A 23,077-nucleotide genomic window follows, 5' to 3' on the forward strand; every position below is an offset into this window, starting at 1 on the left:
GTGTGTGTGAGACAGAGAGAGTTATATCATCATCATCATCAGCCTATATTGTTCCCCTGCTGGATGAAGGCCTCCCCAAGATGATTCAACTCTTTTCCATGTCATGCCTGCAAAGTTTATGATCTTCCCATCTTTTATGTGGTCTTCTTCCAAGTCTTCCGAATCTCTTGGGATCCATTTGATAGTTTCCTTTGTCCATCTTTGATCTGTTTTTCTTTCCATGTGGCTGGCCCGTTGCCATTTTAAAATGTCAGTTTTTCCATCAGGGAAATGGGTAGATTTCCGTCCCATCCCAGTTTCACTCTTCTTTTGATCTCCATCTTGCGGATGTGTTGTCCAAGGTAGACATAACCTTTGACTTCTTGAAATATCTGTTGATCTCAATAAACTTTCATAGATTTAACACAAAGTGGTTAAACATGACTTTGTCGTCACTCAAGTTCTCATATGATATGTGAAGTTATATATCCCTAAGAAATCTGTTGCTGTTGTTACAATGTGCGGCCTTGCAGAATGAACACACACACATGTGTTATACAGTTGTATGTAATTTTCTTATCTGCATAGTAGAAAAAACGTAAATTGCGAAAAACCTGCCTACCTCCATACTTCCAAACTGACTTCGAAATTCAAGATCCAGAGAAATAAAGCCGATGGGATTGTTGAAACCTGCATTGTTTCTCAGAAGAATGACCGTGACTGATTGTCTTTGGGTCATAAGATTATTTGATTAAATAAAAATGCTTCAGTACACTATCGTGCAGAGAAGCAACGGTATTTTTGACTCTGTGTTGCGAGATCTGGCCTCTGGGGGCGCTGTTGGGAAAAGGGACGGCGAAGGCAAGGGGGCGTGTCCTAGAGGTCGCGTTCTTGCAGCGCAGATGCACGCAGTCCTGCGCAGAGCTGCGTAATCCCAGCGATCCCATTGGTGGAGCCGCGCAGATCCGCCGGAGCGGGGCGGGGGGGCGTGGTCCCAGAGCTCGTCAGGCATTGGCGAGAGGACGAGTGGCGGCCGCGCAGACCGAGCCGGGGGAAGCCGTAGAGACGGACACTGAAGGCAGTCATGTCGGAGGGAAGGATCGTGGCAGCGGCGGGCGCACACAATGGAGCCCATACCGGCGAGGAGCACCGCATCGTCCAGCGGAGTGTGGGCAACAAAGTGACGGTGGTGCTCGGGGCGCAGTGGGGCGACGAGGGCAAGGGGAAGGTGGTGGATCTGCTGGCCCAGGATGCCGACATCGTCTGCAGATGTCAGGTAAGCGAGCAGGAAGCGAGTTGAGATGAGAGAGGGAGCCCCGCACGATGCGAGGTAAACACAAGCGCCGCCGAGAAGCGGGTCGGGAAAGGCTGGCTGCCAGGCGAGGGGGTCTCTCCGGGCTGAACAAACACGACAGACATCCCATTCATTTCGCCATTTGCAGCCTCGCCGAGGTTTGGCGAAAAAGGTCAAACTCAGTCAGTGGCCATGTGTTTGGGGGGAAAGGCAGTTCATTGTTAAAGTCACCTTGAATCCGCCGGTTTCGATGGGTTAGGTTTTGGCCCACACCGCCCAAGTGAGGGATGTGTGTTGAGTTGAAGGTGATTTTGCAGCTCCAGGAAGAGTTTATTTCCACATGTTCCCCCCCCCCCCCCCCCACTGCAGCAGCAACCGCATAAGCAGCCACACAGCAAGGTCCGACCCCAGCGCGATGATGGATACGTACTGAAGATAAATAAGGGATGGGGAAATACCTGGTCATTAATCTGCGGGCTGGCCGATTTCCCCCGTGTGTGACTTGTACTGTATCGGAATCCCAACTAAGCGTGTTTTAAACCGGTGTAAATGCAAGGGTATGTCTTGCAATCGTCTATTGGAAATCAGTTTGATGTATAGAAAGATATTTATTATGGATTGCCCACAGACCACGTCTTTCTCATGCGAATCGATTATTATTTTTTTATCGATGTACGCAGTTGCTGTGACTAAAAAGGCGGATTGAGCCAGTCAAAGGTACGACACAGCGTTTCCGTTGTTGTATCGCAGTTCTGCGCAGAGCTGCACACTCCCACCGAGCCCACTGGTGGAGCAGCGCAGACCTGCGGACATCTGCGCAACACGAAGGCGATCACTGTGCCCTGGATGAATCATAGCTGCGTCCTTGGGGCGCGATTCCCCTTCATTCATTTTTTTTTTTTTTGTATCCCCCACTGCGTCACAAATACATGTGCAAATGCCTTTATTTCTGTTTTGATAAAATAGTCATTTGTGCATAACCACCTACGCACTTCTGGAAGTTAAAGATCTTTTTTCGGATTACACTTGTTGAGATGTAACTCAGGGGCATGTTAATGTGTTTGTGTGTTGAAATTCTTGAGTTATCAATGTAAACTGCTTTTTAAAAATAAATCTTGTGCAATGCACTTCCATAAACAAAGATTAAACCAATCTACTCAAATATATATTTTAGAGAAGCAGAATAGGTTTATGTTTGACTTGTATATTCTTAATGTCCCTTAATAAATGCATGTATCTACTGTACACAGCAAAATAAGTAAAACTGTTAATAAGCGTATACTTAGACCTGTGTGGAAGACACAACTGTACACGTTCAGTGATAATTATAACCCCACTGCTGATGCTAAAATTGTGTAACATATATTAAGCTGAATTAAATAATTAGACCTCCTTAAACAGCACACAGATGAACTGCTGTCTGATAACCTCTACTGGTGTCTTAAAAGAGGGACCATGAGACAGTTACAGGTATTGAAAATGCTGCATGCATTACTCATCAAGACAGCAGTCTGACCCATGATTCAGGATTGCCCTTCGCTGTATCGGCAGGTGGTTGCACTGGGCAGGGCACACAGGCTGGGACAGATAATACAACGCAGGAGGTGGAGTGGGTGTGTGGGGGTTGGGAGGCATGCCCCCCAAAGCTTTCTTGAACCTCGGGGTCTGAGAACATGCAGGAACCCATTTCCCTGTTCCTTCAGCTTCACACCCAAAGTACACACTTAATACGATAAGTACACCCAGTAATAACAAATAACGGACTTAAACAAGTGCTTCAACTCTTCGGGTGGGGAACACCCTCTCTTGATTGTCTGTTCAGAAAGCTCAGATAAGAATAGTCATGTTACCTTTATTGTAGTTTAAACCAGTCATGTTCTTGCCTGTATGTTATTATGAGAATGACGTCTTTAAGGCTAATTGTCGTCTCCATAAACCTGAAGCTTTGAAGTTTAGATCTATGAAGTTCCAGTGTCTGGTGTTTACTGATTTCAATTAGTCAAGCATTATCCAATCCCAATCTCTTTATCCAAGTTAGTCTTAATTGTTTTGCCTGCACCTGTCTGCTGATGCTAACTTCGCCTTAATGGGATGTTTTAAGGTACTCCGCAATCCCCCACAAGTAAATATTCCCATTTTCATTATTTTAGGACAATGAAAATGGTTAATTATCTTAAATAACAAAATACGAAATACTACATGGTACCTTGAGTTGTACTGCACGTGTCTGCAGGAGGTTAAGATTAAAGTCTAAAATGGCATTTATTTTGCTGCAAGATGTTTGCAAATGGAAAACGGGCCTCAAATGTCGAAATGACATCTGTCCCTGCTGTGTTTTTGAAAACCCTTTGGCTATGTAAGCATAAACAGAAGTGAACTCGTGTTTTAGTGTCCGTGTATTTTATGAATGGCACAGAAAGCATGTTTATACAAAAAAAAAAAAAAAACTTAAGATTGTGATCTAAAAATATCAGGCCCCAACAATTGAGAAATGGAGTGTCTTAACAACATGTAATTCATCTGACACATCCTATGAGAACCTGGCACATGCGTGTTGATTGGGCTTTGATGGAACACATGACTCGTGCTTTTCCTGTTCCTGTTTAATGTGCGCCAGACTTTTGTTTTGATATTTAATCCATGATCTTGCTGTTGCTTCAACTCTCATGTCCACTTTGGGACTATCACGCATTAATTCACCTTTTGTTAAAACAGACTTTAATCATATTTTATTCAGTTTTTATTCTGTTTTCCCCCATCCCTTCCCCATTCTTACCAGTCTGACCAACCAAAGTTCCCGTTCCCACAAATCAGTAAATCCATCCATCTTTGCTTATCAGTATAAAGCGACACACTCTGATATTAGAAAGGATCCTATTTTTAACGTTGCCCATATACAGCCTTCGGTGTGTGTATTGATTGTGGCCTGCGGGCATTCAAAACAATTTCACTTGTTCAATTAGAGTAATGCATACATTTATATATTTATTTTACTTAATTCTCTTCAGCCAAAGGATATCATGGCAAACCTGTTTCTACTAATTTAAATTGTCTTGGCTAAAGCAGCTAAACAAGACTAGGCCTATATAAAGTGGCCCAGTTATGCGAGTTATTTCACCTGAATACTGGATATTTTCTGCCTTCCTTTTCCCTGTTTTTTCTTTGATTTTAATTTGTTCAGTGATCAAGTCCTGTTAGAAACAGGTAGAAGTTTTCAATTTTTTTAAGTCTACATTGAGGGAAAGCTTTTGTCAATGCTTTGATATAATTAGTTCGAACTCATGTATTCGTCACTATTTAACAGACTTTGCAGTCATATATTATCCCAATTTTCCAGGCTTCTCTTTGTATGTTTATTTTGCAGTTGTCCTGACTACATATTTTGTTTATGCCATTGTTTGCTTTCTAGTACAGTCATCTTTTGAGTGTATAATACTTTAATTCACTGTTCTATCGCTCCTTCCGTTTGGGGAAAAAGCCAACAGTAGGACATGGTTTCTGTCATCACCGATGCCTGCTTTCTCATACTTTCTTATTAAATGTCATGATAGGATGACTTGAGTTAGTTTTAAGCTGATTCATATAATTAAATTGCATAGAAACCAATGCAAACATTAAAACTGTTTTTAGTCGCGTTCGAGATGTACAATTTATGTCCTGCTAACATATTTGGTCTCTGTAAATAACATTAGTTTTATGACAAGGCCTGTGAGCGTGCACATTGAGTTGCACAGTGTACATTTAGGTTTCTTGCATGGCATTTATTATGGAAAACAGATTTTAAAACATGGAGGTACTGAAAAATATCAACTTAGTCCTAGAAATGTATATTTGTACACACATACTCTCACTTTACATAGCATTGTTTAGTAGTAAGCCTCTTCTGCCAAAAAAAAAACTAAATTAAATAATAATTTTTCTTCCTCCAAAATCTCTTGGATGAATCAAAACAAAGGCATGTGTTTTTTGCTATAGAGGTGGGAGATTGCATTACCTTTAATGGTGTGATACTTAAACCCGGCAGACCGCAAAGTCTGGAGTTCAAAGCATTTAAGTAAATGAACGCAGCAGTCGAGAAACTGTTGAATGCACGTGGTCATTTTAATGTTTGATTTATTTGATCTCTACGATTCCTAATACATTTCTGCAAGGCGGACAATCTAAACCACACAAAATGTTCCTTTTTGGAGAAGTGCACCGCGGTCTCTGGGTTTAGTGTCCCGTGCTGTAGTGCACTCGACGCATGTAGCCATTTGCAAGTAATTCCCGATAAGGGTTTTTCACTTTGTAAACTGTGTAATTCAAATGCTCAAACGTTTACGTGTTTGCATGTTTTACCACAGTGTGCATTGAAATTCCAGTGCTCGAATGTAAGACGCAGGGCAATTATTTTAAGAGATGTCCTTTAAAGGTGTGTCTTAAATTTGAGGGTTGTCTGTTTAGCTCTGTTGCTATGCTGTCAGATATTAGGTATTTCATAAGTTTTGTTTTTACTCTTTTCTTTTAAAGGCCCCCAGAAAGCAAAAGCAGCACATAAACCTGCCTAAGCTTGTTTTAATATATTTCGCATTGCTCCTGACAACAGAAATGTGCTTTAAGTGTTACGAAATCACAACTGGGTACGTGCGTGTAGACGGCGTTCATTTGCACATTAAAAGGCAAGTGCAAGGTTTTTTTGTTCTTCCAGAAGCTTGCTATCGGGTCTTTAAGAAAGGAACATCTGGAGATTACTTGAGGTGCCGTGGCAATTTGTATAATCCTGTTCAACTCTGAGCTAGTTATTGGGGTTGATGGTATAGTTAACTGAAATGTAAACCTTTTAGTGAGAAGCCTGCAACTTAGTATTACTGCATTGTTGTCCGGTAAAATAACTGCAGCCAATTTAGACTCAACAGGAAGAGACTTTGCTAAATTCCTTTTTTCTTTGTCATAAAGGGAAGGGGAATTGAACTGCCTCTTGTGAATGACTCTGACCTTTTTTTTAGCCACGTTACAAACGAACTTTCCCGCAATCTCAGATGTGAAAGTTGTTTTCCATTCGCAGGACGACAACTTAACGTGCTATTGAAGTTTTTGGAAATGAGTCTCCTGCTAGGAGCACAGAATGAGAATTAGTTTAGTTCACCTTGTTTTAAAAAACCTTGTATGTTTTTCTTGACCTTGGGTTTAGAGATTTTTGTGTTCTCAACGCATTTGCTCAGAGTGACCTGGGTAAATCCCAGCCGACTGAGGTTCATATGGAAGACTTGCAGTGCATACCTGACACTAAACACTGGTTCCTGATGGAACATGGGAGATGTTTCCTTCACAGAGATTTGGAAGATTTCTGGAGTCATCTTCCTAGCCAACTCATTAGGTTGTGGTATTTTTATATAAATATATAAGTGACTGTGTCTCTTGGGAGTAATGCTGCACTGCGGAGCAGAAGCAGAGACTGCCGTTTCCCCCCTTCACAGTGATCCTTGTTGAAAGCAGGTTGACGTATCAAGAATTTCTCTGCTCTGGGAGTCTGGCAGGGTGTCAGGCTAAGGGGTGGTAAAAATAAATCGGTAAGGGTGCACTCCGCTGCAGCTTGGCGGAGCACGCTGTGTTCGACTGTATGCATGTCCAGATCGTGTTCCACTTTTTATAAAAAGGGCTGTGGCAGCATTCCTCTCTGGGAGGTGTTTACACGCAAACCGCCCACCGAGGGATCAAGAACACGACAGCATGGCCGTTCTCATTGGGGGGATTGGATCCATCCAAGAATGAGTGGAAGAAACCTCGGATTGGAATAGGTCGTACTTAATCAGGGTCTTGTGCCTGTTTTGGGCATTTCACATGTTAGAGACTGAATAAGGTAAAGTGCCGGACTAGGAGACCTTAGGGTGTCACGTCCTGGACACCAAGTCGAAAAATCAGCCCTTTTGCAGCACCATGCTACAAAATCCGACAATTTGAAGACCCCGTAGTCACGCTGCTTGATATGTAGTTTTACGCACTGACAGGTTGGCCTTTTCACAGATGCATAATTGTGTATTTTGTTTTTTTTCCCCAAGGCATAAATCATATTTTTGGGGAAAAAGAAATCTGCACACTGCACGCCAAGGCAAAAATGAACCTGTAGTAATGTGTGTCACCTAACCACTTTGTGCTACCTGTTTGAACACACCTTTATCTTTTTTGCTTATATTTAAATATGTCTCAAAGCATGCCGATCCTTGTACAAATATCGGGTGTTCTGTGAATTTTTGAATTTACTTCCTGTTCTTGGGATCTGTTGGACTGTTAAAGATGCATCATTTATAATAAATGAAGCGGGGGTGGGAGGGAGGTGTGTGTTTTTTCTAGTCCTTCTCCTGAGGTGAGATCTGCTGCAGTTTTGCCCTGGCGGGGCCGCATGCTGCCAGAGAGTGTCACGGCAACCTCAAGTAAACATGTCAGTCTTGACAGATGTGGGTGTCCGCTGTCACTGTGAGCAAGCAACAGATTTGTTTCTCCTTCGGGGCTGTTTGCAGAGTAGGATCTCTGTGTTTTGGGACTCGGTGTTACTATGGAAAGGTGAACAAGGGGCTAAGGCCACGATTCAAACCCTGAAAGAAAAGAAGAAAACAACCACCACCTTTTCACCTATGTTTTCTGAGCAATTACCTTTTAAAATTGTTGTTCATGATAGGATGCACCAGTTTGGTATAGCACTTATTGAATGTAGGCATTTTTTGTTTGTTTGTTTGTTTTCAATTCCACATGCCAAGGTATAAATGGAATATAATGGTTAACTTCCGCACTTAGCTTTTTCCTTTTTTCCGGCTGATTTAATGAATCGGTTGACTGGATGTTACTCGGTTACTAGGCCCTTGTGGACTAAGCTCATCCAGAGTGCCCTAAATGTGTGCGTGTCAAACGGGGCTTGTGATTTACAGGGAAGCATGCTGATGCCAGCCTGTCTTCCCTTCCCGTCTCCTGGGAGGGACTTTGGCTGTCCCCCTGGATCCCCTACAGTGACTGACAGGACGGGAAGCCGATATTACAGAAGGAGCAACCCACCTGACATGTTGAGCCATATGGCGGGTTATAGTGGGACCACTCCAGGGATGTGTAAATGTCGTCTTATTCAGCAAAAGCGTTGCCCACCTGTGCCATGTGTGAGCGTCCTTTTCTGGAGCGTGCTTGCAGAGTACTTTTCTGCTCCCGTAATCTTTGGCACATTTGAAGCAAGAACACACTATCCTCGCTCTTCCTCAGTGTGACCTGTGAAAAATCCTGTGGAGAACGCTAGAAGATTTTTTTTTTTTTTTTTAATATCGATTTTCAGCATTATACATTGCATCTTTTTGGGGATTTGAGTAAAAAGAAAATCACGGCTTCATTTGACAATCTGTTAAATCCTATTCCGATTTTCAAAGTTATAGTCCCTTATTTAAAATCAGCAATGGTGGCTGGATATTTCAAGATGGTTACTCCATTTCCAAGTACATTTAACGGCTAGAAAATTAATAATTAACATGCACCCGTTTCTGTTGTTGTGTTTGATGGCCAGCGTTCTTCAGGCAGCAGATGTTATCAAATAGTCCTCAACCAAATACCTGTACCTCAAAACACACAACTGTTTTAGATTGGTTATTCTAAAGACAGTAGTTCATTGAAATAACTAGAAGACAATAGCTGTATACAACTCCAAGAAACTCATAATTAAAGTAGCTCCCAGAAAGGAGTAAATAGAAAGTAATGACTGTTTTATAGACTCAACAGAATTAACAACATGAAACCATTAATAACTTAATAAAAGTAAATGTTCCTATAACTCCACCTGTTACATAAGGGCAGGCGTTCCAGTCTCCTTCAGCCGCTTGACATTTGTGTAAAACCCATTGGGGGTCGAGCGCGCCTGTCCGTTATCGCTTGTGCTAATGCAAGTATTCCTACACAGAGGGGAGGTAATAAAGTAGAGTTGGCCAGCCCTGTGTGGAGGGGAGATCTAAAAGCCAGCCAGTGTAATCGAATCTAGGTGAGGGACATCGAGGAGGATGTTTTGTGCCTCGGGCAAGTGACGGAATAGCTGCCCTCGACCCTCGGAGCATCACTTCGCACCTGTCACCCAGGCTCTGCTTTGGACTGGAATGCCCAGCTGCCCAGTGCTTGGCCGGCCGGCCCCCTCCTGCACAAATACAAACCGCTCTCACAATCTCAAGCACTCTTCTTGGCTGACTTGAGAGGGGAAAATGTAAGGCAATTCGGAAATCGGGTCTTGCACCTTTCATCTCGGCTTTTAGGCCCTCTCTGTTTGTTTGCAAGATGACAAAAATGTCCCAGTAATTGAACACCTAGTTCATTTAGCTCCAGGCTTTGCTAGTCTCCCAAACTCCAGCACTGGTTGGCTTGGTTGCTGTTGACAGTGGCGATGGACTCTACACAATATATCGCCCCTGTGGGTGGGTGTACACCTGACATGCTGGCAGTGGATATTGCACAAGGAAAGGTACTCGAGTGTGAATCAAACCAGTGTTCCCCAGGTCCTACCAGTAATTGAGACGTCCCTCAAAGTCTTTGATCTTGGGATGAAAGTAAGACACGAGAAAAGCAATTTGAGCCATTTGATTTCATATCTGTTGTAGTCTTTGGTTTCATGCTTGTAAGCATATTCTGAGAAATATTGTATAGAGAGACTCTCATCGAATTTGACATTGGTAGGCACGTCTTTGCTCTGTGCAAGAGAGAAGCAAAGGGAAATGGAACGACCTGCCATCGCGGCCGGCCATTACAACTCGCAACTAGTCTCTGATGGCCTTCATGATTTGCCTTCATTGAGTGCAAAGCCAGCTTTGAAACGTTAGACCCCGGGAGCGACATTCAAGTGTTATGTAATTGACCTGGGGGCTCAAGAGTTGTGGATGTTGGAAGTGAAGCAAAAAAGGACAGGCATCTGCAGGGCCCTTTACTTGGCCGGGAATGCATCTGTCCAGAAATAGCTCGCCCGCACTTCCTCCTCTCCGGCGTGTCACACATGGTAGCACTGACTCATTTGTGACGCAACCTGCAGTATGAGAGCGTTCCCATTTTATTATTATTCAATGGGCAGACCCCTGTTTCCAAAATGCGCAAGAGGAGCGTTTATTAAAATGCAATGCCTGAAACGTACAAGAGAAACAATGTGTGCTGCGGACATGCAATGGTTGTTAAACTAGTAATTGCACACAGGGTGGGGAGTAGGGGTAATGCATGCAGTGTTAGAAACTGAGATCTGTAGTGTTTTTTGTTTGTTTTGTCCCCCAATTCAGTGAATAGTGCTGGATTAAGAAGGCAGTTATGCACAAGGTCAGACTCCACCCATTCATATTTTATATCACTGTTTTGCAAATGCAATGCAGTGTGCTGGGGTTATGTGATAATAATGTGACGTCAATCTCCAAAAGGTCTCTCTATTAAATGTATTCAGGGCTGTTGGTTAATTATGGATTCTTGCATTTAAAAATGTCATACACTCACCACACAGCCCTTCACCCTTTCAATGCCCTTCTTGTTTTTCGTTGAGTTTCAGGCCATTTTTTGGTTTCCCTGCGACTTAAGCTTTAGAAGCTGCCAGCGCTGTAGGTCCAAGAGATTTGAGGTTAATTTTAGAAGCCATCATGTTGTGTGGTAGTAAGCTGGCCGTCCTTAATGTGGGAACCTATCATAAAACAACCCCTCACCGGAGCCAGGGGATTCTTGAAACAAGAACAACTATGGTGAGCATGAAGTTACAGCATGTGATTTTAACATCTGGGGCACTAGTCACCTTGTCAGAGCCCAGCATTGTGACAGAGCAGGAATCTCACTGCCTGAGCCAAGAAGAAATGTGTCTTTCAGTGACCATGGGAGATTTGAGGCTATGTACTATCCACTGAAGGCTTTAAACATTTTTCTTTTCAACCACTAAATTGGTCCACTCTTAAATGTGTGATATTGCTACAGCGCTGAGCTCAGTTTTTGTCTGAATTGGAAATAAGCCAGGGTCTCTAGTGCTTTGAGTGAAACCTTTGCTGGTTAGAAGTGTTCAGAGTTTGGTTTAAGATGTCATTTTAAATATGGTAGCAAACATTCAGTCAACTGAGACCTAAGCCGTGTCTCAAATTGCATACTACGGACTACGCACTAACTGTGAATAGTATACTATAATTGTTCTAGTTATATGGTTTATGAAGTATACTATGGAAAAAAAAAACGTTAAATTCGCATACTTATGTGTTCGCACCTGCAGGATGAGGCATAGAGCTGCTTTTCACACAGGCACCCCGTGAAATTCAAATGTATGCAAGTTGAACATTTTTATCTTCAGTGTTAATATTTCACCTTCATGTACTGGCAAATGAGCCTTATATTTTAAATTTTGTTTGGTTGTCCCCCGTGATAGCTCCTCCTCTTCCTCTGTCTCTTGCATGATGGGACATATGTATGTATTAACCAGGGTGACAAAATATAAGCGCATTACAGTATACAATTACAGATCAAAACAATACAATTTACAAGTTCAAAATTACATAAGTGCATACAAAAATATACAGTTAATACAAGTCGTATGTCCTAGATTGTGAGCTAATAATTGCAGACAACATGTGAAGTCATGGTTAAGAGCTATGGGGAAGGAGTCAAAGGGGAAATCAATATAAACAACACAGGTAATAGCAATATATTGTAGTGTGCAATGATGTACAATTTGGGCACTCACTTTTTGGCCAAATTTAGGTTAATATCGGGGTATTAATGTACTTTATCTGGTCTTTCCCAGTGTGAACGCACTACTCTGTTTGGTGTACTCAAAAACCACGTAGTGTAGTACACAAGTATGCGATCTGAGACACGGCACTGATGCCTAGCTTTAATGATAACTGGAATGACCCGTTCTTGTTGTACGCACAGAGTAGGGGAATGACGTGTTTTGCTTTGATACTGTCATTTCCAGTGTCAAAATGACATTTGACGCAATAAAAAGCTTTATATTCGTTCTGTTCCTGAATCGTTGCAATTTCCCCCATGCTTTGAAACTGCTTAACATAACTAAATAAAATGGAAAGCTTTGAGAAGAGTGGGGAGTCTGTTTTTAACCGGTTTCAATCACTCCAGCTCATTGTATGTGATCTGAGATGAGTCTTGAACTTCATTTTGAACGGAGAGATGACCAGAGAGCCATCAGCGGCGTCTGACTTTTCTGGAAGTGTAAAGTGTGGTTTGTGTGCAGTGCTATTTTTGCTTCCTGGGTAGTCATGTGACCTCCTTTGTCACCCCCAAGAGGCACAGTATGACCTACAGGATGGAATAAAATAGCCATAGCCATGCTTTGACTTCTGTTGAAAATGTTCCCGCTTTTATTTATTTTATTGATCTGACACAATAAAAAATACATTGCAGTACAGACTTTCTTTTCACGAAGCAAACATTTTGAAATGCAATAGCAAATGTATAAGAGGAATCTCCCAGCCTCATCCTGCTTGCTTGTTTCCACAGGGAGGGAACAACGCCGGACACACGGTGGTGGTGGATTCGGTGGAATATGACTTCCACCTCCTCCCCAGCGGCATCATCAACCCCAATGTCACAGCCTTCATTGGTGCGTATCCCTCAATTTTCCACATACAATACTTGGCCCTTTACTGATGTTTGTTTTATTTGATGGTGAATATTTAAGTGGCACAGACTGTTTTGCAGTTATCATATTAGCCTTTCCCAACCAAATGCTGCAAAAGGGGTTTTATTATATTTAGATGATATTCTGTATTCACTTTCTGTAAAAGAGCATGCTTAGAGATCAATATTTGGCAAACCTGAGATTGCATTTTTTTCGAGTGCATTAGTCCTTTTGTTGCCATTAAGGTACCGACTTTTTGTCAATTGTCACACAATGTAAAATATGAATCTGAAGAATGTATGCCGTTTAAAATAGAAGGCTGAATTAGTACTTAAGATAAATTGATAAAAAATCTTTGATATTTAATGAAATTTGCAGGAAAACGTTCAGCCAGTGCCTCTGCAGGACACCAATAGTATCTTTGCAGTGGTTTGGCACTGGTGCAGAGAATAAACACAACATCACTGTAGGAAGTGTTTTAGTTTGCAGACTTGTCTCCCTTTATATCCTGTTGTTTTTAAGCTTTCCTTCTCGTTACCCCCCTTCCCCCCCCCCCCCCCCCAGGCAACGGAGTGGTGATTCACTTGCCTGGTCTGTTTGAAGAGGCTGAAAAAAATTTGCGGAAGGGAAAAGGTGAGAGTGTTCAAGGTCACCGCTAAAGGTATGTTTCTCTAGAGCTGCTCTGTGGACAGAGCAGGCGGTTTTCACGGGCCGCAGCGCCTTGGCAACAGTAGTCAATGAGTCAGAAAGTGACCAATCAGTATCTGAGAGGTGACGCCAGATTACACACGTTTGGTCCCATGTTGTCCTTGTCTTGAGTAGGAGGTTGTCAAGGCACTCTTTTCTGCTAATCCTGAAAGGTTTCCTAACAGAGCAACTGAAAACAAGGCATGCACACATCTTAAGGGATAATTGAATTAAGAAGTATAAAAGACTAATTAAACAAACAAACATCAGTCCTTCCTAATGACTCTGATAGTAGTTGTGCTGTAAATCGTTATGGAGTGAAAAATAAATGTCAATAAGATGATAGTTTGTAAAAAATACTTGAAAGTGTATTTTTTTTTTAATCAAAGTGTCATAAATCAACAGGAATCTGTTTCTGATTTCATTTTCAACCAAGTTTTAATTTTTTAGGACTGGAGGGCTGGGAGAAGAGGCTAATCATTTCAGACAGAGCTCATATTGGTAAGGTCTTCGCAAATGTTCGCAATATATTTTCGCTCACGGAGGAAAAGGGCCGGGTTCTGAATATTGCAATGGTTTACCGTTTTTAACTGTTCAGCTTCAGGTGACTTCTTTAATGAAAACGTTTGATGTCTTAATATTCAAGGCGTGGCCGTCTCCGGGCTGCCTTTTGCCTGAAGTCTCTGGCGGCGGCCTGCCAGCTCTAGCTTTCATCTCCTATCGTTCTCGCAGCGGTGACGTCAGCTGCCTCAAGGATGCCGCAGTGTTGTTCCCGTGACAGGCTTTTGTTGGCGGCCTTGATTAAATGGGCTTTAAACGTAAAATGAATTGATCTACTTTAATTCAAGCCACGCAGACCTTGTGCCTTGATGATAGTTATTAGAACAATGAAACCCGGCCTGTTGCTGGAAACTCTTTAAGTTATGTTGCCAGCAGTGTTGCCGTTTTATATATCCTTGTATTTTTTCAATTTGAGATTAAACATCACTACCATCACATGACTTGTTAAGCTCCGTGGCTTTTGTGTGATTTGTGTCTGGTTTTGTTCAATCGACAGTATTTGATTTCCACCAAGCAGTCGATGGTGTTCAGGAGCAACTGAGACAGCAGCAAGCAGGGAAGAAGTAAGTCTTGTCAATATATTAAATGCAGTAATTTATACACGTTCAACAAAGTAATGAAGTTTTCCTTAGAAGCAACGTGTACAGTGGGTATAACTAGATTGTTTTTGTTTTTATTAAGGCTATTTAACGTCAAAATCCTATAATGGACTTCGTTACAAAAATGATGAATACTATTTTTTTATGTTAAACTTTCCAGTTAGTTTTGAAGGTCGGAGGAAGTACAGGGTCGTTTGAAGAACGTTGCCGAGGCGTAGAGGAAAGCAAAATGATTAAGCAGCATTCTTGCATTGATTTATAAAGCTAGGGGAAAAAAAAGCTAAGGTTCACAGACTGATCTCAGAAGCACTTATCAAATAACTGGCATAGTTGGCAGTAGAGGAACTGATAAAGGGCATCAGACGGTGTTTATCAGGATGGTTATCGGATCGACTCTGTGCTGTCTGTCACGTCCTGTGAGACGAGCTCAGGGGGTTGAGATCCTAGCCCATCCTTAGACATGACCTAACCTGTGGTTTCTCGGGTGTTTTTGTGAAACACCAGTTAGCTGCCTCTCCATGGCAACAGACACGCACGTGACAATGGACCTGAAACCACACTTGACCTTCACCTTGTAGGCTCCATTACATTATAAAAAAAAAAAAACTAGGTACACTTTGCTGCCCAGCAGAAGTGCATCTGTCTGTTATGAGTTTCCATGTCTTTCGGTATAGGTTCAGCTCTCGCACACGTCATTTGGTGCATTTGTTTGGGCTTATCTCGCTAATAATCGAAGAGTGCATTTCTTTTTTGAATGCATCTGGTGAGGCTCAACAGAACATGCAGTTCCTGTGAACAGATTCCATGGTTGGATGGTGAGGAGTCACCGTGAAGCCAAGCATTTTTATTTGAATTCTAGTTAACCGGTTAGTGTTTCGGCCACTTTGTAATAATAATGGGCCATATTACTAGACCTTTAATGTCCTGCTCTGTTGATCGGCCCTATGGACAACAATGAACAAAGTTAACATAGTAACTTAGAACAACCAGCATTTCCTTTCAGGCTTTTAATTGCATATGAATTGTTAAAAACATGCGGCCGTTTAAGCTTACAAATGTAAAGATCTCATTTAAATCCATATCTAGGAAGTCTACGTGTCTCTCGGTAGCATTTTGCTTTCGTGTTCAAATAATACACATTTATTTTTCTCTTTTTTTTTTTTTTTTTCCTCAGCTTGGGAACAACGAAAAAGGGCATTGGCCCGGTCTACTCGGCGAAAGCGGCCCGCAGTGGGCTCAGGATATGTGACCTCCTGTCCGACTTTCAGGACTTCTCCGAGAGGTAATCTGCTCGTTGCATCAAAATGGTCTCCGGTTCAACTGCGCCACAAACCCAGCACTTATCCAGATCAGCTGGAGTGACGGGCTGTAATCTAAACATTTTGTTGGCTTCCTCGCATACTATGAGAGAACCGGTCTGTGTTGTGAGCTAGTTTTCCCTATTCTCTGTTGCACTGATCTGGCGGCTGTTTGAGTGATGGACTGTCTGATGTTTCGATTCAACTCGGATCTTGCTAAGATATAACAAGAAAAAGGGTTCTAGAACTTTGTTGCAATTGCGAACATAAAATCAAAGCACTGGCTTCTCTCGGAATAGTTGCATTTTATGTATGACTGACGTGTTCCCCAATTGACAGCCATCTGGCATAGAAATGCAGAAGCTGACACATCTACACAAGGCAGGCAGGCGATCAAAAACATGTCTCGCCAGATTGATTGCTTAAAGAACATTATAGAGAACAAATGAGAGAATCAAGTATGTTTTGGCATTTACAATTTTGCCGTTTCTTCTGCTCTCCCATAGGTATAAAGTCTTGGCTCAGCAGTACAAGTCGATGTATCCAACCCTCGATATCGACGTGGATGGTGAACTCGAGAAACTAAAGGCATGTTTGCTGCAAGACCTCTTTGCACGATACATTAACTTCCTGAGGTAGAGAGTGGATGATTCTTAAGATTTAGCATTTTGCCAAGTATTTTGTTTTAATAATGAACCAAATCACCCTAATGTGAGCGATTGTAAGATTCACACACAGGACTGGAAAGTATACTCATTTATTTGGTGTTGCAACAGCTGGGGACCGCATTATTGTAGAGGTATGCACTCGCTAAAGTGCCTGCTTTAAACCACATTGGCAACATGACAGGGTTTTCAAATGGGGGGAAACACTGTGGAGCAAACCTGCAATTACACCAGGTCTAATTATATCACTGTTAACATTTAAGAAATATGTTATACTCACCTGATGATTATACATCCATTCTAAGCATTATTGTATTAATCTGCCAGTTCAGGTTTTTGCTCGAGTGCCTGATGCAGAATCAGTACCACGTGGGTAGTGCCCAAAGCACTGTACCTTTCTAATGTGGTCTCAAGGCAGAAAATTAGACCCATCTCAGATCTGTCATGAGTAAAGACCTGTTTTTGGACACCTACCTGTATATGTTAAAGCAATCCAACCAAAACAAAATACTTTGGTACCTTTTTTTTTGTCCTCTGTGGACCTCATTCTGACTGTGTGCCATTTGGCTTGTAGGTGTATGTGGATAGAATAAAGCCCATGGTGAGAGATGGCGTGTATTTCATTTACCAAGCCCTGCACGGGCCCAAAAAGAAGATCCTTGTGGAAGGTGCCAACGCAGCGCTTCTGGATATAGACTTCGGTAAGCCGTGTGGTTTCGTTCCTTTGTTGCATTGAACGGGTATTAGACCATAAGAACATAAGAAAGTGTACAAGCGAGAGGAGGCCATTCACCCCATCGTGCTCGTTTGGTGTCCATTAAAGTGATCCAAAGATCCTATCCAGTCTATTAAGATGTCTATGCAGTTATTCAAAAACTGTTTTTGCCAACGTATTTGCAGGTACCTTTGCTACCCTTCTTCCACGGAGACTTTCTCAAGCACGACCTGTTTAAGGCAACAACAACCATATAAGGTTACATTTCTAGGGCAATTTTAATAAATGGGCCGCTCACACCCTTAAGCTATAGAATGGTAACCTTTGCATAGGTTACCAAAGTGCTTTGTTTGTAATCCTAGACTCTGAAGTTCTCAGGTTTACTCCCCAAAATAATGTTCGATATCTTCAATAAATGCATAAAGTATGCAAAAACTTGTTCCGTCCCACCTGTTCAAGGTTTTTTTTTTTGTTCTCCTGAAAAGTATGGATCAGGTTTTTCATCTTCTGTCAATGTTTTAAAAACCACCCCAGGTTCTGACCTTTACAGATTCATTGCATAACCTTAAACAAGTTTGCCATTAGCTGCTGCACGTAGTATCTTAAGGCTATCCAAATAGGGCTGGCTGGCTTCCGTGAATGGTTATAATGTACCAAAGTACTATATGGCAGTTTGCATATTAAACGTTTCAACTCATTGTCCCACCTGACTGGATTCTTGAAGTGTCAGCTTTCTTTTATTGCAACAACAATGCACCCCTGAGACTGTCCTCTTATTTGGCATTGCTGAAATGCCTCTCTCTTAGTCTTCATGCATCTGAAGGGCTTTTAGTTGGTGCTGCTCCAGAGGTTTTGATCAGGTTATGATCTCTATATTCTTTCATTTAGGTCTTTGTTTATATGTACTTGAAGACAAATGTTGTTCTTGTGAAAGTCTCCTGAAGTTAAATCTGATTGTGTAAAAACGAAAACAAGCCCGTCTAAGAGCTAGACCACATCAAAACTTTGACCTATCTGCAAATCACAATGTACAAACCAAACTTCTGCCCCCACTTTAGGCTTAAAACAGTTTTTATTGGACAATTCTGAATAGCAACGAACGGTCTTAACCAATAGCAGAGAGGCTTGTTGTGAGTGTTAACCAACAATTTTTTTTTTCCTTTGTCCACCAAGTTCTTATTTGATTATACAGTGCAGTCATGAAATTTAGAATACACAAAATTTTGAAATCTCAATATATAATAACTATGGCTAAGGATGTTGAAAAAAGGAAGGAAAACGTTTGGTAGAGTTCAGTACTCAGTATAACCTTAAGTTTCCTACAATTTGCAAAGGTTACTTGTGTGATAGTTACCAATGAATTAATACTGGTTGTATGAACTGTATATTATGCTGCATTAGATAGTTCATGGTTATTTTTGTCTTGTATTTTTTTTTTATGACATTCTGTACATATTACTGTGACCAGATGAGAGTTAAAGAGTAAAAATTCTCACGATGGAGTCAAATGGCCCGACCGCACTATTAGTTCAATCGATCACTGTTTAAAAATGGGGAAAACCACATCAATTGTAGGGTATCGCACTGCCACTAAAAATGAATTACATTTGTAATTTGTTTGAAAAAGACTCAAAGACCCACACACATGCTGCACAAGTCTTTGCTCTGTGATGTCAAAGGTTAAATATTCAACTGGAAAATGCTATAAAACAGATTTACAAATTGTTCTGAAATGATTTCTTCAGGTACTTATCCCTTTGTGACCTCCTCAAACTGCACCGTGGGGGGCGTGTGCACCGGCCTGGGGATGCCGCCGCAGAACGTGGGAGAGGTATACGGAGTCGTCAAGGCCTATACCACCAGAGTGGGGATTGGGGCCTTCCCTACCGAGCAAACCAATGTAAGATTTCACTACCACCTTACTTATGTAATACCATTTTTCATTGGTTTGTATCCAATTTTTTTTTTTGGCTGTTAAACACTGAAAGAAGGGATTCAATAAAAACTTTCAATAAGGATAAAAAAATAATTGCACATTGAGGATTTGACTTCTCATCTCCATTCCTTAGGCATGTTTTCCAGAAGAAAGTAATTTTGTATATTTAGTGTACCTTCTTGGGGGGGGGGGGGAAATATTATTGCGGATGAACGCTCAATGAAAGTATGCTGCTATAAACTGTTCAGTCTGTTTAACAGTGACATCCAGTGGAGGGTAGGATAATTTCATGAAGCTAGTCATTATTTGTGTTGTCATTTTTGAGACCGTTGGATGTGAACAGTTAGCTTTATTTAAAAAAGCTGATGCATAAATGGAATGATGTCGTCATAAGACTATAGGGCATTTTAAGGAGACTGGCAGAGTAGATAACTGAGCTAAATTTGCCAACCAGGAAGTCGGCGAGCGTCTGCAGAGCCGAGGGAAGGAGGTTGGCGTGACTACAGGCCGCAAGAGGAGGTGTGGTTGGCTGGACCTGGTTCTGCTGAAATACGCTCACATGATCAACGGATTTACTGCGTGAGTTAGAGCCGAGTAACTTGCAGCATAGCGACGTCGTGTTCATCAGTACTATGCATCCACATCTGTGTTTTAAATGCTACTGTTTGTTTGTGTGTGGGCCGCAAAGTAACATTTAATGAAATCAACAACTGCATTGAAATATACCAGTGATTGTGGGTGATCAATTAGAAATTATTGGGTTTAATTGTGGTTTCAAAATAACTTGCTAGCACAATACTGGTCACCTGTTCGGTTGTCCGCATCAGCCTGGTTTTGAATTGTAATGCATCGGTTTCTGCTACTTATATATTAATCAAGCTGTTTTTGATGTGTAAAACAGAAGTGTATACAATGAAAGGATCAAAGAAGATCAGATCTTCACAAACTATTTCCTGGGAACATGGTGTACATATGAGGCCATTATCATACCCAGTATTTACCACATAAATGCTGTTTTAACGACTCCCATCTGTTTTATTGGATGTTAAGTACTGTGCATGGTGCACATTTTGCAGACAGTCTTAAGGGATTATAGAACATTTTGTTGTACCATCTTTTGGGGGGAGATTACTTCCATTTGTTGGAATTGGAAGATGAAAAGAAACTATTCCAACAGTTTGTCTGTATTAACTATACAAACTGATTCTCTACCATTGAAATATCTGATTAAATCTGTCCCCAAAAAACTAATCATGATCAAATGTTCTGGCAGTCCATAATGTACTGGATACAAATTGGCAAATCTTATCTCTTCAATCCTACAAAAACTTTTACTGGGTCAGTAACTCCTTCCTTATTCTATTCCAGTTTAGCTCTAACCAAATTGGACATCTTGGATGTATTTGAAGACATTAAAGTTGGCATTGCCTACAAGGTAGATGACGAATTAATACCTCATTTTCCAGGTAAGTGAAAATAAAACCAGTGGAATGGTTTGGATTTAAATGCATCTTAAACAGAACTGTTACAAATAAACCCACAATCATTTCAACATCTTTCCTTTCCTTCAGCAAACCAAGAAATCTTACACAAAGTTGAGGTTCAGTACATCAGCCTCCCAGGCTGGAACACCGACATCTCCAACACTAGGACGTTCGAGGAGCTGCCAGAGAACGCACAGAAATACGTTCGCTTTGTGGAAAAACACCTCGATGTGCCTGGTGAGTGGCTCCCGTGAGACTCTGTTCTGCAGCGTCCTCCCAGTTTGTTGTTTGAAGAAAGCTTTGTGTTTTGCCCTAGTTATTTAATCCCAAAAGTCACTTGGGAACGATCATAAAGGGAACCTGTGGAGCCACACAGTCAACGCAACAATGGTCTAATTTCAACAAAAAGTGTTTGAGCCCTGTTGTTTCATTATTTTATATGTGGGCCATTCCTGGTTTCTCCTGTAGTGCAACAGAGCTGGAAGGGCTGTCTGTCCAGAGTCAAAATATTGATAATTTAATAGTTTCACTTTCACTCTGCCTCATGTGTCTGTTTCTCTCCACAGTGAAGTGGATCGGCGTGGGCAAGTCACGGGAGTCCATGATCCAGCTCTTCTGAAGATGGGGGGGCAGCGGGGTGGGGGATGGGGGCAGGGTGAAGGCAGGGGTGAAGGCACACTCCCAGGGCTTGGCTTCCCATCAGCCTCAGTCTTGAAGGGCAGAGGGGCAGGGCGTGGGTAGACATCGCCAGTGTTGGACTTTCTAGTACTCCGCAGCAGCAGCGAGCGCACTGACGTCCCAGTGAGCCGCCGGTCCACAGCGACGCACTGTTTGTATAAGGCGCCATTTTTATTTCCCATTGTTGTCCGACGGATCATCAACCAGACCTGCGTGAATGGCTTAGTCGCCGTTGCGGCACGGAAGTCGCACTCCCACCCGTCACTGGATAATTTCGCCCGATTATTTGATCTTTCAGAGACTTGGCTTTCTCAAACAAGTTAGAATAAAAGGAAATTAATGTTTGCTTCATCTTCATGATTAGTAAAGTGGACCCAACTGGGTGGTGGGAGTATGTGCGTCTCTGTCCCGTCAGCCCCTCATAGTCCGAATGGGAGTAAAATCTCCCATCTGCTCATTCAGTTAATTCATATCTCAGTTGTTGGTATTCAGCTGTAGCCTGACAGGGTCAAATTATTTACCGAAGTTTTTTCAAAAGGTGCAGTTGATACAAAGCCTTTGCCGGTGTTTGAATTGTTTCTGGTTCTCAATGTGCAACTAGTCCTGCTGTAACTTTCATTTCTTTTTCATTTTGTCTACGAATTCACGGGCAGGGGTGTAGAGGGGTGTGAGATAGAGCCAGGGATTTTACTTTACAGGCTACGGGCCAATACCTCTAAAACAAATTAAATCTATTTTCTTCGTGAAGCAAGAGGGCTTTGACAGAAATGCAAGGCTGCTTATGAGTTCTTAACAATCTTAACTTTTTATTTGTATTTTTTTATTTTTTAAAGAAAACAAAATATTGTAAAGACATTTTAAATTGGAGTCAAATGTTTGAGCTGAATGTTTCTTCTCTGTTTTCATTAAAACATTTTAGATGCAACATGTGTATTAAATAGACATTTTGAATGATTGTAGTTCCCATCTCATGACTGCTTTGCAACTATTAAATGTGACATCATTGTAACAGGGTGGTGCTATAAACGCGGTCATCTGTTTTTGATTTTACTCCTCTGTGAAGAAAAGCGACAGTTCATCAATCATTTCCAGCAAACGCAACTTATAAATAATTCTAATAAAGGTTTTTATAACACTGAAGCAATGATATAGCTGTATATGCACTCCATTAATATATTTTACCTTCATTGCTGCCAAGTGTATAATTTGTGTGTTTAATAAAGTATATGGTGTATATCTTAGAACAGCCAACATTGATCCATAAATAAAAATCTGAGAACTTTGTGCAACATAAATGACATTCGATCATTTCATTAATTGTGAATGCCATTGTACCCATTTTGGCATGCTTTTGATTCATTTTGGCACCTCCTTATTAAAGGTACTTCAGGGCCATTGTAAATGAGGTGTCCAGTGGGTGAACTTAATAGAATAGAAGAGCAGAATTTGTTCTGAAAATTTGTTTAATGATTTTAATATTTCCTAATGTCTCTTGCTTTAAGTGAAAAAATAAATATAGATATAGATATTGGATCAATGCACATACTATCCAGAGCTAAAACACAAGGTACTCCTGCAAAGAGTACAATCCAAACCCTTA

At 41.5% G+C, this 23,077-nt stretch overlaps 1 protein-coding gene across 1 annotated transcript; it reads left to right on the forward strand.

Annotated features, from left to right (window-relative positions):
• Window positions 1-1,012: 1,012 nt before the first annotated feature.
• Window positions 1,013-22,772, forward strand: adss2 (adenylosuccinate synthase 2). The gene is made up of 13 exons (XM_066696487.1): window positions 1,013-1,255; window positions 12,734-12,836; window positions 13,419-13,487; window positions 13,992-14,042; window positions 14,599-14,665; window positions 15,876-15,983; window positions 16,506-16,587; window positions 17,239-17,365; window positions 19,125-19,279; window positions 19,770-19,894; window positions 20,684-20,781; window positions 20,887-21,036; window positions 21,366-22,772. Exons 1-13 carry the CDS (start codon window positions 1,064-1,066, stop codon window positions 21,416-21,418), a joined length of 1,380 nt encoding a protein of 459 aa, XP_066552584.1. The 5' UTR covers window positions 1,013-1,063; the 3' UTR covers window positions 21,419-22,772.
• Window positions 22,773-23,077: the final 305 nt, after the last annotated feature.

Source organism: Amia ocellicauda, chromosome 23 (assembly GCF_036373705.1).
Source record: "Amia ocellicauda isolate fAmiCal2 chromosome 23, fAmiCal2.hap1, whole genome shotgun sequence".
Taxonomy (NCBI): Eukaryota; Metazoa; Chordata; class Actinopteri; order Amiiformes; family Amiidae; genus Amia; species Amia ocellicauda.